Source organism: Protopterus annectens, chromosome 7.part0, assembly GCF_019279795.1.
Source record: "Protopterus annectens isolate FY-2018-M chromosome 7.part0, PAN1.0, whole genome shotgun sequence".
Taxonomy (NCBI): Eukaryota; Metazoa; Chordata; order Ceratodontiformes; family Protopteridae; genus Protopterus; species Protopterus annectens.
In genome coordinates this window covers 461,801,375-461,819,138 of record NC_056739.1, presented here as the reverse complement: position 1 = coordinate 461,819,138, position 17,764 = coordinate 461,801,375, and the positions used below count along the sequence as shown (strand labels likewise).

The window sequence follows — 17,764 nt, the reverse complement described above, 5'->3', positions numbered from 1 at the left end:
TGTGCATTTTGCTAAAGGGAGTGAGAGATAAGGCAAGCACATTACTGAGGCCGTAAGACATAATTGCTTTATTAAAGGATAAGAAAATGTGTCTGATTCATACTAAGTTGTAAAATATAATTTTATGAGAAAGATTTTTGTTTTGCCTTAGGTTCTATAAACAAGGCTATATCATTTAAGTCTCTACATATCTTGGTGCTGTTATTTGAGTTTTTTATAGAAGGAATTATGCTAGCACAATCCTTGGTCTAGTTTACATTTATGATTTTTTTGATTGTATGTTGATGATTCTTCTTTCCTGCATACAGTATATGGAATGCTTGTATACTTTAAGGATTAAGAACTGGAAAGTTGGTAAACAGTTATGAGATTTTATGGTTGAATTAGTGTAAATAAATGAGATGACTTTGATTAGGTGTTAAAAGCAATAGGGAAGCGCGTGAGAGACATACAGTAAATCTTTCAAAACGTTATGATTTTGTGGTTGGTTAAAAGTGTTTGTTGCACTCTCCAGAGAGTTGTATCAGCAAGAAAATTTGCAACTCATTGGTAAGAATCTAGGCTGCACATAAGTACACACGAATGTTATGCTCAAGTAAATGTTCATTGATACAGTAATAATATGATAAAGTGTAAGCAGCATAGAAAGAAGTAACTGCATCCTTTTTATTTCAGTGTTCTAGAGAAACATTAAAAGTCATTGGAGTTGCTCTGCCAGATCGCTCTCTCTGGTACTCCTTTTAATATTTAATTTTGCAGACCCCATTAACTTATCTTTACTGTTCAGATCTGGCCTCAGTAGAATAATGTAGCATTTTGGAAAAAATATGCAAATGAGCATTCCTGCACTGGAAGCCATGATTGCAAATACCTCAACTGCCACTGAATACTTTCCTTTTGTGCTCAGATATGCTGGGATAAAAGAAAGCCAAACACTAGCAAAAACAAGCATACTGAAAGTAATGAATTTTGCATCATTGAAATTATCAGGCAAATTCCTTGCAAGAAAGGCAATGATTAAACTAACAGTGGCAAGAAGGCCCATGTATCCCAGCATGCTCCAGAATGCAGTTACTGAACCATCATTACACTGAAGAGTGATTGTGCCTTCTCCAGATTCCATATCAGATTCAGGGAAAGGTGGAGAAAGAAACATCCATCCACTGCTTATGAACAGCTGAATTACAGTAGAACAAAATACAATAGAAATCGGCAGTCTGGCTCCCAGCCATTTTCTTAAGTTGCTCCCTGGCTGAGTAGCCCTGAAGGCAATAATAACAATGACTGTTTTAGCAAGAATACAAGAAATGGCAAGGGAAAATATAACACCAAAAGTTGTCTGACGGAGAAGACATGTCAACCCTGTCGGCTGGCCAATGAAAATCAAGGAACACAGGAAACATAGCGTAAGGGCAAGAAGGAGAATATAACTGAGTTCACGATTATTAGCCCTGACGATTGGTGTCTCTTGGTTCCTGATAAAAACACAAAGAATAGAAACAGTGATGATACCAAATGCACAGTTAATGGCAGCTAGAGCTGTGCCCAGAGGATCTTCGTAAGAAAGGACTTCAGTGAGTTTCTGAATGCACTTGTCTTGTCTGTCATTAGGGTGTAGTTCTTTTGGACATTGCAAGCAGCCTGTTGCATCTGTAGCAAAGTAAGCAAATAACGAATGAATATACTCAGGGCACACAATAGCATATGTAAGTTCTAGTTTCAAACATTTAAATGCAAAACATTAGTTATTTTCAAAATTTGCATCAATCCAGAAAGTAAACCACACATGAATAATAGTGGAAATGAAATGCTGGGCTTTGCCTAATATCGCTGGATTTTAGCCTGAATGTTAGTGAACAATATTACACTTATTGCAAAAATCAATGTTTATTCCTGATTGTGTTTCATAAACAAGCTACTTAATAATTAAAATCAGATTCTCAATAGTGTGTTATACAAGGAGGTGGTTAACAGGTAGTAAATGCACTCAGCCTTCAGGCTTGAGTTTTGGTTCTCAGGATGTAATTTTAAGTGCACCATATTTTTTGTCTTGCATTATTATTTAACTTTATTAATATTTAGTTATACGAAGATTTGAGACTTATAGTTTTCTGATATGCTGTGGAAATATAATCTACCTCATGTAATTTTGTTATTTGCATCCATGGACTGTAGCCATAATCTGAGCACAGTTTAGAGATATTTACAAAGGGTCACTTACTTATAATAGCAGTAAAAAACACTGCTTATTATTTCAAACAGTATTTGCTCTTTATTCAGAGATTCTTCCTTCTCATATTTAACCAAAGAACACCTTATCTGCATCCATAATTCCCATCATGACACTCACTAAAAATAAAATTGGCGTGGTACACACTATACAGCTACCTGTGTAGTATACCAGTGAGGTGATGAAACACATGCCTTTGGAGATTAGGTATCATAGCTCTTTCTAGGCCTCTAAAGACAGATCTATGAATCTGTTCCACAGCTGTGTCAGTGAGTGTGATGGCGCATCTTATATAGTTAGTGGGACATCATCACTGTCTCCCCTGCTCACCCTGCCCTTAGTGACTTTTAACATCAATGCTATTTGCTGTACACTAAGCTCTGAATCCTCTTCCTTTAACTTAGGAATCAGAAAATTTCTCTAACAGAACCTTAAGGCATCAGGGTTCATCATAGAACTTGGTAATATGCCGTGCTATGGATAAATGCAGTGTCTTTCAAGTTTGGACTGGCTGATATGCTGAGGTTTCCATAATTTGTTAATAATTGCTAACAGACAGACATGCAGTCTTTGACAATGATATATAGTGCCTTTCCTGAACCTCTGTTCACACCTTAATCTTTAATAAAAGAGTATTGTATAGTACATATGATATACAGGAAGGTCCAGGGGCTTTTGGGATCTCAAGTCATAGAAGGTGTTTTTCAGAAAGGAGCAAAATGCTTGGCGTGTTACATATAGGGGTACCTTGGGCATGGATGGCATGCTCCTCTCTCACATACTTTTCTAAATGTTACAATAGATTTTCCAGGCTTGGTAGAATATATATTCATCAAAAATGTGTGTACTTGACTGAGAAGAGATAGGTTTTACAGATTGTACTATCTGACCACACATGAAATGTCTGCAGTTTTGGGGATTCCTAGTTAAATATGGAGAAACTGAGGTTTATAGAATATTGGGGAGAGAGACCTTGCCATCAGACATGGGAAGGGAAAGTCAAAGCAGAGAGACCTAATAATTTCAGGAGAAAGTGATAAAGAGAGACGTGAAAAGTCTTATCACAGAATTTTGTAGTGGAGTAAAATAGCTTTGAAATGTTTGCCCCTAATGAATGACAAATGCCAACAAGACCAGAAAGCACAGGGAATGCCAGGATTGGAACCAATGATCCTAGAGGCCCAACATGAGTTAATATTAGACCAAGAAAGACAATTTGGGTGAAAGCATTATAGGGTGCTTATTTAGGAACCTCCTCTAAAGCTATGTGAAACTTTACCTTTAAGTTAAAACAAGTTAAAGTGGAAAGATGGGAGTTTAGAGTGAGAGACCAGGAAGTGAGTCAGGAGACAGAGGATCCTGGAAAAATCTTAGACTGTTTTGCAAGGTATTACAGGAAACTATATAAGGAGACAACATTACATTCTCACCAGAGGAACTTGTTGAATTTTATGAGGGGAGGGGAGATACCAAAATTATCATCTACATAAACATGTCATTTAATGAAACGAATAACCAAAGAGGGACTCCGGTGTATACCAAATTGATTATTGAGTATGAAATCACCAGGCTTTGTGGCACCACAGTGACATTGTACAAATTGGGTGGGGAAGGCATAATAAAGAGGACAGATGAGCTGCTGAATCAAGTATTGATTACACAAGAGGTCCCCTCTTCCTGGAAAAGTGCAGTTACTTCTGCCATCTTTAAACCAGGTAAGGACCCGTTATCTGTTAATTCATATAGGCCAATTTCAGTTTTGAACCAAGATGATACAATACTGATATCTTTATTAGCAAAAATATTGCCTGACTTTATACTGCAATTGGAGCATAAGAATTAATGTGGTTTACTTAAGGGCCAGCAAAGAAGTGATAATACTTTAAAAATCTTGTTAATGATGCAGAAAGTAGATAATAGGAGAAAACCCCTCTTATTAATTAGCATTACTGCATTAAGGGCATCTTTTAGGGTGTGGGGGTTATCTGTTCCATGTATTAAAAAGGAAATTCCCTGAGAATTTTATTTCATTGATAAAAAAATATTTACATGGAAGTATATGCATGGGTCAAAATAAATGCTGAATTGTTTCCTACATTTAATATTTATATGGGGTCATAATAAGGTTGCCCATTATATCCACGTCTGTTTACATCATACTTAGAACTGTTAGCTAACTGGATTTAATAGGGTTTGCAAGAGGCCTCATGGAGGTAAACCTGGCATTATGGACAGGTGATCTTTTGTTCTACCTAACTGATCCTCAAAGTCACCTGGAGTATGCCTTGGACATGTTGAGTATGCTGGGGAACTCTCATGATATAAATTAAATGTGGGAAAGACAGAGATGCTTTATTAAATTGCCAATTGTCACATAAGCTCAAGGTTTTAGTCCCACAAGTCTTGGTTAATCATGGGATAAAATCCTTGGAAATCTCTTTGGCACAGAATCTTAAGGACATTATTAGATTCTTACTTTGAAGTTAAAGAGCAATGTATGCTACAATTCAGAATTTGGAATTTATTAGTGCAGACATTACAAATGTTTACTGTGCATCAAAGTTTTTATATTTCTTCCAGGCTATACCCTGAGACCCATAATTACTTTATTTCAGTGACTTTGATAATTCAGTGAAGAACCTTTGGTGGAACCAAGAATAAACAAAACATTATTGGGAGAGACTACAGCTGAGGAAAACATAAAAGAGTTTGGGGATTCCAGACCTTAGGGGCTACTGGACAGTGGTACTATTAAAATATTACATTTTGTGGGCAACTCTAAAAGAGTGCCATAGATTGGTTAACATAGGAAGGTAAATACTAATAGATAAGAATAAGGATCCTAACTCATTTCTATGAATGCAGGAGAAAGGGCAAATACAAGATTTTTGGACTCAAATTTGAGAAGTCCACAACTGGTTAATAATGTAGGGACATTTGAAGCAGTTAGGATTTGGTATGCAGGCATACAAGTAGAGATTGTAGACAAGAGAGATGGGAAGACCTGCCAAAATGGACCAGGATAGATCTAACTTGAGTTAAATGGGCTGACCTGGAAGAAGCACAATCTTACTTAACCTGGGAAAGATTCAAAGACAAGTTGAAAATCAGGACGAGGGGTTCTACAGCTTATACAAGGCTAAGGAATAGTTACATCAAAATAAATAAAGACGTGGAAAGTATGAATGGCACCCTCATGGACTGTAATAAGCATGTCTAAAAATATGGGGATAGTTTCCAGAATATACCTTCTCTTAGAGGGCATAAAAAGTTGAATTATGCTCAAATTAAACCAAAGCTGGTTAAATGTGTGGAAAATTGGTACCTCTTGAGATTAATGATGGGAGATATACAGAGGTTATATATTATTAAAGTTGGAAAATTATACATTTTCACCTGGAAATGTTTGCATAAATATTTCTATACTTCCAGAAGCTTGATTAAGATATATACTAATGTATCTCATAGCTGTTGGGCTGTCACTCAGGGAATTCAGCAGACTGGGTTAACATATTTTGGAGTTGTTCAAAACTGGAACTATATTGAAAAATATACAATAGCTTTACTAGCAGATTTGGCCAGGTAAGGGGTAACTTCCATCATTAACATATTTTCTGGAGATTCTGGAAGGAACTAATTGGACTTAATCAGAGAGGGACGTATTAGTCACATTAATGGTAGCAGGAATAAAAAAAAATAAAAACAATCACTAAAAGATAAAAATTGAGAGACACCCCACATAGAGAAGATATCATGGGATTAATTCAATGTATGGTAAATCAGGATGCCTTATTTAAGAGAGTGACAGGTAGGAGTTGGTTAACTAGGAAGTGGGATAGGTAGTCTGAATACAATAGGTCACTCTCCTGGGCCAGAATGCTGGAAATTAGAGCTGGTAAAGGTTTCCCTGCAGGTCCATGTCGGGGAATTCTGCCTTAAATAAGTTTCTGAGTGTAGAGATGCTAAGTAGGATTAATTGAATCAAAGATATGGGTCAAGAATATTAGTATTCCTGGCTTACTTATCATTCTTCTTTGAAAACATGACATTTGGTAAGATTTATCCATAACAAAATAGAAATAAAATTAAGCAGATGTAGTTGGTATTATGGAAACCAACCATAAAGCTTTTTTCTGTGTGTTTTTACATTTATTTAATTTTCTTACCTGCCTTATTTTCTTAGTTTCACGTAGTAATTGATTAACCATAGTAAATGGGAATACTTCTTAATGCTTGTTACACCATATGAGCTGTTCTTGTTTGCTTTTGTGATGTTAGACAACCTCATGTATTCTTGTTAAGAGACTGGTCAAGACTATGAGTGTGAAATAGCCTTTTATTGGATTTATATCAGAACCGCGAGCATTCACAAAGTCGAATCTGACACCGTCGACATGTAAATAGCAAAACTGCAGAATATCGAAGAGGTAAATGGAAATCTCCGTATAGGGGGCTTTCCATTTACTTCAATGTAGTGCGGTCTCGGAGTTGGAATATTTAAGTAGCAGGGGGTGGGGGGGTACAGCCCCCCTTGTGTGGGTGCAGGGGGGGCTTGCCCCCCTGCTTAAAGCAAGTAGATCTATTTTTTGACTTTTTGTGATGTTTTTATTAGGTGTTCAATGTTACTGGACTTCGACGTTCAGTAACTTTGAGCATCTAATATAAACCCCTTTTATCAACAAAGAATCCAAAAGAAAGAAAATCTAGGCAACGAAATTTTATGAAATATGCATAAACCAAATTATTTTGCTGTTCTTTTCTGACCTATAAACCATCTGATGTTCGCTTTATGAGTTTAGACTGCTGTCTGAAAACATTGAAATCTAATCAATTACATTGCATTACATTACATTTGTTTGATGGCAGAAGGAAACAATAAGCTTGTCTTGTCTACTCTTTAAATTTTGTTTATATCTATACCTATACTCGGTTCTTACCTTTCATTTTTCTCATTTTCAAATTATGCACTGTGATCTTGGCTGCATCTATGCATTCCATTTTCACATTCTTTCTAGTAGTCCTTTATATGAGCTTGCAACCCTCTCTGTGTAGAAGTACTTTTTAGAGATCTATGGAACCCAATTCAAATGTAAGTTGGACAATTGGATGGGGAACAGGAAAGTTATCCCTGGTTTGACACCTATGTCTTTAATGGACATAAGCAGTGTGTAAATGGCTCATTTCCCAGGCCCCTGCTTACACGTATCAGGGGTACAGAACTTGTCAGAGATTTGGGATGCATGGCTAGGCTTAAACAGGCCCTTGTGGTCATTAGCCTAGTAAATACTTATAAGCCTATGAGTAGAAAGTTATAATGTTATAATGTACCCTGTCCATTCTTCCCCTGTTTTATGTGTGTATGTATTTTTTATTTACATTTTCATTTTGTTAACTGGGTTAAAACAACTAGGCCTCCTTTCTTTTTTGCAGGGAAAGTGCAAGATAGTATTAATGTAGACTATTTGAAATTTGGCTGGGGTACCAGGGGCTTTCTATTTTTTTGTCAAGTGTGATGGGATATTTTACTTCTATATGAGCAGCCACCAGCTCAGATAAAGGGGCCCTTGGTTTAACATCTCTTCTGAAGTGCAGCACACTCATTTATGCTGCGCTGCAGTATCAGTATTAACAGTTTAATCCAAGCACCTAGTGTGCGAATAGAACTCATAGTCTTCTGTTCCTCCAGCACCAAAGGTGAGTATGCCACCTGTTGAACCACTGGCACTGCTTTTGCTCTTCCTTTTTGCATGCCCTCACACATTTCCTTAAGATGATATTGCAAACAATAACATTGCTACCCATTCTATTCTGCACTTGGTTGACAAGAGCTCTAGCTCTTCCATTCTCTCATCAGCCCCCCCCCCCCTCCTAAGGATATTTCTGTTTTCTTTTTTGTGTATTTCTTCTAGTAGCCTCAGGTCATTTTCCTTCTGTGGCCTCCAGAAACACATGAAACACTCAATATGAGATCCAGTCACAAAGTCCTACAGAGTAAATCCAAAATATAAAATCAGCACTCATATATTTTACACCTGTGCTGTTTGTTTGTAGTTTTACTGTTGCAATCATTCTTGCTAAGGCTTAAACCACATAAACAGATGTCCATGCAGCTGCATCCTGGTAAACATAATGCAATTCAAAATCCATAAAACAATAAAATAACACATACTGGTTTTGGTTAAGAACCTTTATCAGAGCTTTTGATTAAAATTACACATATATTCAGCTTGTGATACTGACAATTATTTTTTCTTGTTAGACATGTAATTGTTTATGAGAATGCCACAATAAATTAAAATTTTAGATAACTCAAAACCCTTCATGAATGTACGTAAACATATAACTATGCCTACTGTTTCAGTACTTAATTAAAAATAACCATTTAATACTCATTTTATTATATCAGTAATGTAGTCATACTCTAGTAAATATGGTTCTTCACCTTACATCCATCTATCATTCATTTACTATGTATTCTATAATACTTGGAATGTTGCCATCCCAATTTAGTAGTATTAGATGTAAAAATACTTATTTAAACATTGTTAAAAGTGGACTCCCAAGTGAAGTATCCAGAAGAGTTTCTTCATAGTTAACAATCCCCCAGATTCACGAAAGCTTGCACGGACTGCAAGATGAGTGTAGGAGCTCATGCCGGCAATATGTCTGCCGTGCAATCCAAGAACAACTGTCAGGGGTGTGCACGAGAGCTGCTAAAGCTAGTCTTGCACAGACAGAGTCATGGTATGCAAATTACCTCATTTGCTGGTGAAAGCCATGCAAATGAGGTAAATTTGTGATCCAGCAAACACTAACCTGTCCATGGAAGATTAGTGTTACCTGCAGAAATGTACTCCGTTGGTAACAAAGTACATTTTTGCAAATAGCTAAACGGAGCTATGACAGCTCCAAATAAAGGATGCATACAGTTGAGGAAGCATGCAAATGGCCAAATATAAGGCCATTGGCATTGCAAAATGTTTAAAAAGATAAAAATTTTACTTTTTTTTTGCCCGATCTCCGATGTTTAAGCATAGCGCAGCACCGCACAAACTTGCAGCGCTTATAAAAACATGAAAATAATTAAAAAAAAGCCAAAAATAGGCATTTTCACTAAAAAGCTTATTCTGCCATGCAGGTGAATGGCAGGCTGAAGACAACATGGCTACTGACTAGTGGTTCCTAAGGGGGGGGGGAGCTCAGTGTGAGAGATGTAACCATACATTACTAGGCAATCGTATGCAAATGAGGATAAGGATAGTAAATCCCAATTTTCCCCAGCATGTGAGGCATGTCCCAAGAGTATAAGATTAGGAGTAGGTGAGTAGAAGACTAGAATATAGGTGACATAATGAGGGGGTGTGTCAGACAGGCTGTAAGCTAATTGGAGCACAGTGGCTCGTGTTTGCCCTGAGTTGCTCAGAATTTGCAAAGAGGCATGCCTATAGTTGTCCTATTTGAAAACCTCAAACCCAAGGTGCACACTGCTAAAAGATAGGAAACTCCTTGAAAACATGCACACAGCATGTGCGCTCGTGTGTGCGCGTGTGCGCGCATTTGCACTTGTTAGTGCGGTGCGCAGCTACGCGCAGAGATGTTGTACTGGTTAGCGCGGTGCGCAGCTACACGCAAATGTATTTAAATATACTCAGTACTGGCAAAATGTGCTTAGCAGTGCTTTATATTGCTTAAAATAAGGTACTCATGCCTCAGAATGCATAAACATTTCACCTTCATATATATAATTCATGCACTACTACAGTTAACATTTCAATGCTTTTTACAAAACGTATACATAAAAAAATGTCAGGAAATGTTTTTGTATACAGATTTCCCACAGAAAATGGAACATGCAGTAGTGGGACTTGAACCGGGAATGCCTCCTCTTTGTGCGAAGGCTCTAACCACTACACTATCACTATGCTGTTTAATTTGCATATATTTTTCTTATTATCCTCTTCTGGTGTCTAAACTGCTGTAACTGTAGCTAAGCAATGGGCAAACCCGGGCAAACCCACACAACTAAGGTCAGCTATATCGGAAGAAAAAATTTTTTTTATTTTTTATTCTGTAAGTTGTTTAACATATGGGGGAGTGTAGTGTTACATTGTACATATGTGAGTGGACTCGCTCATTTAAATGGAAGTTGCGGCATTTCTTCATTGCAGGGGCGTGGATATTTGGACTGCTCGGCAGTCCGACACGCCCCCTAAATGCATCCACGCTCTGTGTAAGCTTTAGAGTTGAGGCAGCGTGCCCTCATTATTATGCATGGTGCGCTGCTGTCATACTCTTACACTGGTGCTTCCGTGCAAGACTAATCTAGTCTTACACAGAAGATTAGTGAATCCAGGGGTCTGTTTTTCATCCTAGCTTGTTTGAGCTTATTTTCACTATACAGTCAATGCCCATGAACAAGGAACTATCCACAGTATGAGTTAAAACATGTTTTCATTTGTTTTTCTTTTTACAACATATCATGCACGTGTTCTGATATACATATTCCCTGGTGACATTAAATGCTCCACATGAACAAGTTGATAAATATAATGTCCACTCCCCAATGTAAGTCATAGGCTCTCTAATTTCATATACTTTAACAGTATTACCTGATGCAAAGCTACAACAGTTCAGTATGAATTAGCAATTAAAACTATTACTGCAAAGGTCACTTCTGACCTGCAAGGAATAGCCAGGAATGCATGTTTTAAACAGAAGGTGTGAAAGCTTTCAGCAACAATAACGCTGTTTTTGTTGATTTTCATTATGAAGAAATATACACCTTGCAAGTTACCAAAAATGCATATTCTATTTGTATATTAAAAAGGTAAGATCTTAATTTTGTTTTGGAAGGACTAACTCTTGTCCCATCTGAACCAGCATATCAGGCTTATTTGTGGTTCTTAACACAGAACAACAACATTACTGATTGCTCTTACTTCTCCATGAGCAGTGCCTGAGTTGCAAGCTCATATGGTTCATAGATTAGTACTAGGCTAATTGCCCTTGTGAGCCATTTTAAACCTAGCCAATTATCCCTTGTAAGACTCAAACCCTGTACCTTGTGGTTTTAAGGCAAACACCTTATCCATTAGGCCACCCTCCCAAACTGGGATAACCTTATCTCATTTTTCACAAAGATAAGAGTTTATTTGAGAAAGAATCCTTCATTTATGTTTAAAGTGGTTCCTGAGTTTACTCTGAGAAAATCCCGCTCCTTGTCTTCTTTCCAGAAAATAAAAATGAGGGACAAAGGCTTTTTCATACTCTGGATGTCCACAGACATCTCAGGCACTATCTTGACAGAACCAAAACCTTCAGAAACATTGAACAGTTAATTTCTACTGAGGGTAAGAAAAAAGGAATGTCATTGTCAAGACAAACAACTCTCAAATGGTTGTTACATGTTATTTGATTCTGTTATTCCCATAACAGTAAGTCAGTTTCATACAGGATCAAGACACATTCTACTAGGCCTTTGGCTTCTTCAGTGGCTTTTTGGAAAGGGGTGGATTTTTAAAAGAATTTAACAGACAAAAACTTGGGCATCTGTACATATATTTACAAAGCCCTGTAAACCAGACTGTTTTTCCAGGTCTAGTGCAGACTTTGCTAGGACCATTCTCCATGGGTTCCTGCACTCTCATTTTATCTCCTGCCCGTATTTATAAGTTATGATATTCTACTCATATAGCTAAGGCTACTGCAGCAGTGATCAGATGATGAACATAGTATAGTTGTGTAAGTAAAACTTACAATCACAATAGATTTTCATATAATCACTGGTGTAGTAGCAGCTCCTTTCCTTCATTGCCCTAATTTTATATGATTTTTGTGTACCAGGGTGAGGACATGAATTCTTTTTACCTAGCACTGACCTCCTTCAGAACTGTAGCCTCCATTTTTCATTTGGCATGAATGCTTATAAGAGCATGATGTCAAGACATCTGGTTTAATCCCTGCTTTGTCTGAGGTTTCAATGGTCTGGGCATGTGGAAAGTGCCTGAAGCTTTGGAAGCTGGCTGGGTGTTATATCCTACACAGGCTATAACCCATATAACTTAGGCTAATGAAGCAGTGATCATTCAAACATCTGCTGTTATGCTATGTTTTACTTATACAGCTGTACTTTCTTGACCATGACCTATCTGAATATGAAAAGAAAGTAAACTCTTTTCATGTTGGGGTATAAAACATAACAAGGATCAAATTAATTGTATTCAATTATAAAATCTAGTAGAAATTGTATCACTGTTGTTCTGCAGTAAAATGATCCAAGTTTGTCTGGGGAGAACCTAATATCAAATTCCTGTCCACACTCAGAACACAGTCATGCTGATTAAGATTAGATAAGACATGGACATGTTTTAGAAAGAAGCTGGCTTTGTCATGCCATGATGAGGTCAGCACTAATGAGTGCAGAAAGACTGGACTGATACCTTCCACTAAAACAAATCCTCCTTGGGCATCATTATTGCCCTGCTATATATTAAATGGGCACAGTCTTTTAACCAGGACAGCCACTACTATTGTTCCATTCACTTGAGGCCAATGCATGTGGTACCTACTTCTAATATGCTTCAAGCTAGACTGCCTGCATATGGATGTGTTATATAAAACATATATTGCTAAAAGAGTTTAATTTTAGCCACCAGATGTATGCCATGCAAAGTCCAGGAAGAGATACTGAATTCAATCATTTTGCATATGGGTCTTCAAACATAAGCCAAATGATATCTGTCTAACTGACTCCACAGTTGGGTGGAGAATGAATAGTATAAAATAGCAGCATAACATGTTGACTCCTGTGCCATTTAAAGACTGCACTAACAAAACTATAATTTACTAATAAGACAAATCTCGTGATAACAACACATGAATGGAATGGGATAGTGATGTCATATGATAAATGCATATATAGGATATGAGGTCTTTTACTACCATCTGAAGTTCCATGTAAATGTATGATTTACGTGGCGGAAGCGCTTATGGTGGCTTAATCCTTACATGTTGGAATTACTGTTCTTTTTTCGTGTGATTTGGATTATTTTGGAATAAAAATTTTTGTAGAGGTATCCGTTTGCTGAGTGTTCTTTTGGATTTCTTGGTTTTTGGATTTTTGGTTTATTTTTCTTGGTAGCTGATATGCTCACCATCATGGATGCCTCGGGTACTAGGACTGAACAGTCAAATACGTCGACCTTGATGGAAGGCAGAAGTTCCAATGACATTTTACTTCCTTCCAGTTCCTCTGATTCTGTATGTGATTTAACAGTTTTAATTAACCAATTAATGGCTCAAATGGAGCGGATTGAACAACTCTCTCTATCACAGCTCTCTCAAATATCTTTGCATCCTACCCCTACAAGTTTACTTTCGTCTGCACTTGATGATACAGGCGCTAACTCGAGTGGAGGTTCAAACGCTTGTCGAACCAGCAGTAACACTCATCCTATAGCCAAAACAAATCAGGACAGTGCTACAAATGGGGTAAGTGCTGTTTTTAGTAAAGACCTTCATGTGAATACATGTAAGGATATTTCCTTAACTGACTAGCTAAATAGTGGAAAGTGTCTTGATTCATTTAACAGCAATCTAACACCTAACCAGTCTTTCTCTAATGGTTTAAACAAGTTGGACAGGGTTTTATTTAAGATTAAGCGTTTGCAAATGGACAATTGTTACTTTAGGGAATGTGTAAACAAAAAAATTGTCCCTAAAGGCCTACGGATATGGCAGTATCCGACTGGCCTTATAGCTAACTCCCCCTTTCATAGGGATATTGTTTGACCGTTTCGGCATAGAATACATGGAAATGGTCATTAAATATAATGAGATGCAGCTTGACAGCTTGTGCCATGAAGTGAAAGACTTGGACAGGAAAATCACACAGGATATATCATTTCCTGTTAATCAATTTGACTACACCCATATTTTTCGTACAATAGAGGAAAAAATGGAAATTATAAAGAAAAGGAAAACTAAAAAGATTTTAAGGGATGTGGATGAATATGGAGATGACAATGCTTACCCACCCCCTCCTCGCTCACAGGAGTGGTATCCAATTTCATATTGATGGGGTTGATTTTGGGGATAATGAACAGGATGTAAATGGACTGAATGACTCTTTTTTAGAGGAGGAAGAGTATCCACCATTAAGGAGGTCGGAACGCATCTAAAACAAGCGGATGGTCAGTGTCAACAATCCGGTCCAATCACAGGGGCCGAATTACAGGAACAATTACCCCTGTTCAGGATGGGGGAACTACAAGAGGTCCTAGAGGGGGAGGGGAGGGAGGATTTGACATTTCCTGGACTGACATCTTCTGGGTTGGAAATTGTGGACTGTAATACATGCCCTATTATTGCAACTATGACTAATGTCTTCCATTTGCCCCTTTTGTCTGTGAGTGTTAATAGCACACAGGATTTTAAAGTATATAATTTTACAGAATTGCAGTTGGATGTGCACTTGTATGATTTTATTGGCGAGGGGCTTTTCTTTATACCTACCAAACCAGTTAATGTAGTTAACACTATTATGGATCTTAAACAATATGTAAGAAAATTTAATTTGCACTTACTTTTTCAGGGAGTTGAGAAGGTCATTCCCTCAATTAAGGTTTCTAGTACTTAGAATCCCCCCTTACATCCCCTTTTGGATATTTTTGAAAAAGTGTGTGAAACTGATATTAGAGCACATTGTGCCCAGAAAAGTGGTTTGCTCTCAACGACTAAGAATAATTTAAGTGACAAAGAAGCTTTTGAATTATCACTACTTTCCAATAATATAAACATAAGGGTTATGAAACCTGATGGGGGTGGGGGGGTAGTTTTAATGCATCAAAGCGACTACACCAGGAAAATGTATGAAGTTATTGACACCCCCACTTATATAGGAAGCTCCTTAAATGAGATGAATGGAGCCTATAGGAAGATTAGGGAGCAGTTGGAAGATCTGTTTATTGAGAGGCTTATTACCTTTGATGAATTACATTTTTTGTCCACTGACTTTCCTGTCACATCAGTCATCTTCGGGATTCCAAAGATGTATAAGAATATTTGCCAGCCTCCCATGCACCCCATTGTGAACATGAGGGCCTTCATTACACACCCTATGGCCAGATTTCTGGATATCAAACTAAAAGAGTTACTCAAAAGGGAACCGCTGCTGTGTAAAGACTCTTGGGAGTTTTTAAGGAAGATAAATGAAACCAGGTTTGATAAATCATATGTCCAGATCACAATTGATGTGAAGGATCTTTATAGTGTGATCCCACATGATAGAGGCACAGAATGGTTTCTAGAATATCTCTTCAGTTGGTTTACCACACAACAGGTGTATAATGTTGGAACACCTATTAGACCTGGTGTTGCGTAACAATTTTGTACTATTTGATAAGAAATATTATCTACAGGTGCAAGGTGTGGCCATGGGTGCAGCATGTGCGGGTAATATGCTAACATTGCCATGTTAGAATGGGAAAGGAGGTTTTTAACACACTCTTCCTTTTTCCCATGCTGCCACATGTACACCTGTTTCCTTGATGACATCTTTATTTTATGGAAGGGGCCCAAGGATTTGATTAACCCATTTTTGGATTATATAAATGCTACTACCACTTTCTTATAATTTACACACACTATTGATGAGACTAGTATAGCATATTTGGATGTTTTGCTGAAAAAAGATTATGTGCTTAATAGTTTCGTGGCCGAAATACATCAAAAGGAGACTTATTATAATAGTTTTCTCTACTTCACGAGTTGTCACCCCTTTTCTCAAAAATGAGGGGTAGTGAAGGGTCAGTTTGTGAGAGCGGCCAGAATGGTACGCTTATGGGATGTTTTTTCAAAAGAATGCGCCAACCTAAAAAGTATGTTTTGTAAGAGGGGTTATCCCAGGGATCTCATTAACAATATTATGGATGAAGTGGTTGAAAAGAGAAGGAATGGTCACTTTCGACCTATCTTAGAATCACAATATAGCATTCCACCATCAGCTCTCCATATCTTTACATCAAATCAGGGTGCTACAGGTGGGGCTGATACCGCTATACCTACAGAAGAGGTTCGGAATTTTAATATGGTTTTTAGCCAGGGTTCATCTAAAGTGTGTTTTCTTACCACTTTTGCCCACGACTCCAAAAATGTTCTTAATATTTTGACAAAAAACTGGGACCTCCTGACAAGTGACTGTAGCATTAGGGGCTCCACTGGGGCCAAACCCATTTGTGTTTACAAGAGGGAATGAAATATAAAAAACATTTTGGAGTGTAATGTTACTAGAACAGGATTTGGCCTCACATAAATATGGGAGATGCAAATTTTGCCCTTTTATTTTTGAAAGTTGTTGTTGTTTTGTCTTTCGGCTTTTCCCGGTCGCCACAATGGAACTCCAGTCCGCTAATGATAGGTAGTTGATTTTTATGTGCTGAGTTACCAGCCCTGACACACAACCTTCAACAAAGGTACGCCCATTCATGCATGTCTCCACGCAGAAGACGCTCTAGCTGAGAATCTAACTGGACAGTGTCTTACTGTGAGGCGGCAACGCTACCGCAGCACCACCACCGCGGGTCCTTTTATTTTTGAAAGTAATGAAGTCAAAATAAATAATACAAGATTAAAGTTATGTTTTAAGGGTTCATGTGATACTGAGAGGGTTGTGTATTGTGCATTGTGTGACACATGTCCCTGTTTCTATATAGGAAAAAACGAATGGAAACTTAAAGTTAGAATAAGTGAGCATGTAAGGAATAACGGATAATTTTGAATGTAATGCCCTTGCTAGGCACACTGCACAACACCCAGATCACGCATTTAAATTTGCTATTTTGGACATTATACCCTGTTCTGAAAGAGGGGGGCTTGGCAGTATTTATTAGAAAAAGTTGAACTGGTGTGGCAGCTCCGACTGAACGCAATATGCTGGCTGGGCCTCAATGATAGTGTTTCTATTTCTAGCTTATTAAAGTTAAAAGCACTTAGTAGATGATTTATACAGCTTTTTTGTTTTTGTTTTTCTTTTCTTTTTTTCCCCTGTTGGGTCTGTTGATTCTATACGAGCAGTTGCAGGTTAAAATGCTTCATAAGTAGCTTTTAAATGGTGGAGTTTGATGCGTTATTTGTAGAATGCATATTCTTAATATTTTCCTAATATGCATATTTGTAGGATAGATATTCTTAACATGCTTTTATTATAACTGTTGGGTTTTAGAAATGATGTACGTATTTAACGTCGTTATTTTATTTATATGTTTGGGGGGAAGTGATGTCATATGATAAATGTATATATAGGATATGAGGTCTTTTACTGACATCTGATGAAGTTCCATGCAAATGTACGATTTCGGGGACGAAAGTGCTTATGGTGGCTTAATCCTTACATGTTGGAGTCCCTGTTCATTTTTCATGTGATTTGGATTATTTTGGAATAAACATTTTTGCAGAGGTATCCATTTGCTGAACATTTTTAGCCTTTGCATCTAATGTTACTGATAACTAAAATTATGCCTTTTATAAAATGTCAAA

At 37.4% G+C, this 17,764-nt stretch overlaps 1 protein-coding gene across 1 annotated transcript in view; it reads right to left on the bottom strand.

Annotated features, from left to right (window-relative positions):
- Window positions 1-697: 697 nt before the first annotated feature.
- LOC122805983 (vomeronasal type-2 receptor 26-like) overlaps window positions 698-17,764 on the bottom strand; it is a 111,758-nt gene continuing 94,691 nt past the window's right edge. Inside the window, exon 3 of the mRNA XM_044076222.1 lies at window positions 698-1,650. Within this exon, the coding sequence (XP_043932157.1) occupies window positions 698-1,650 (953 nt within the window). The remainder of the gene's footprint in view (window positions 1,651-17,764) is intronic.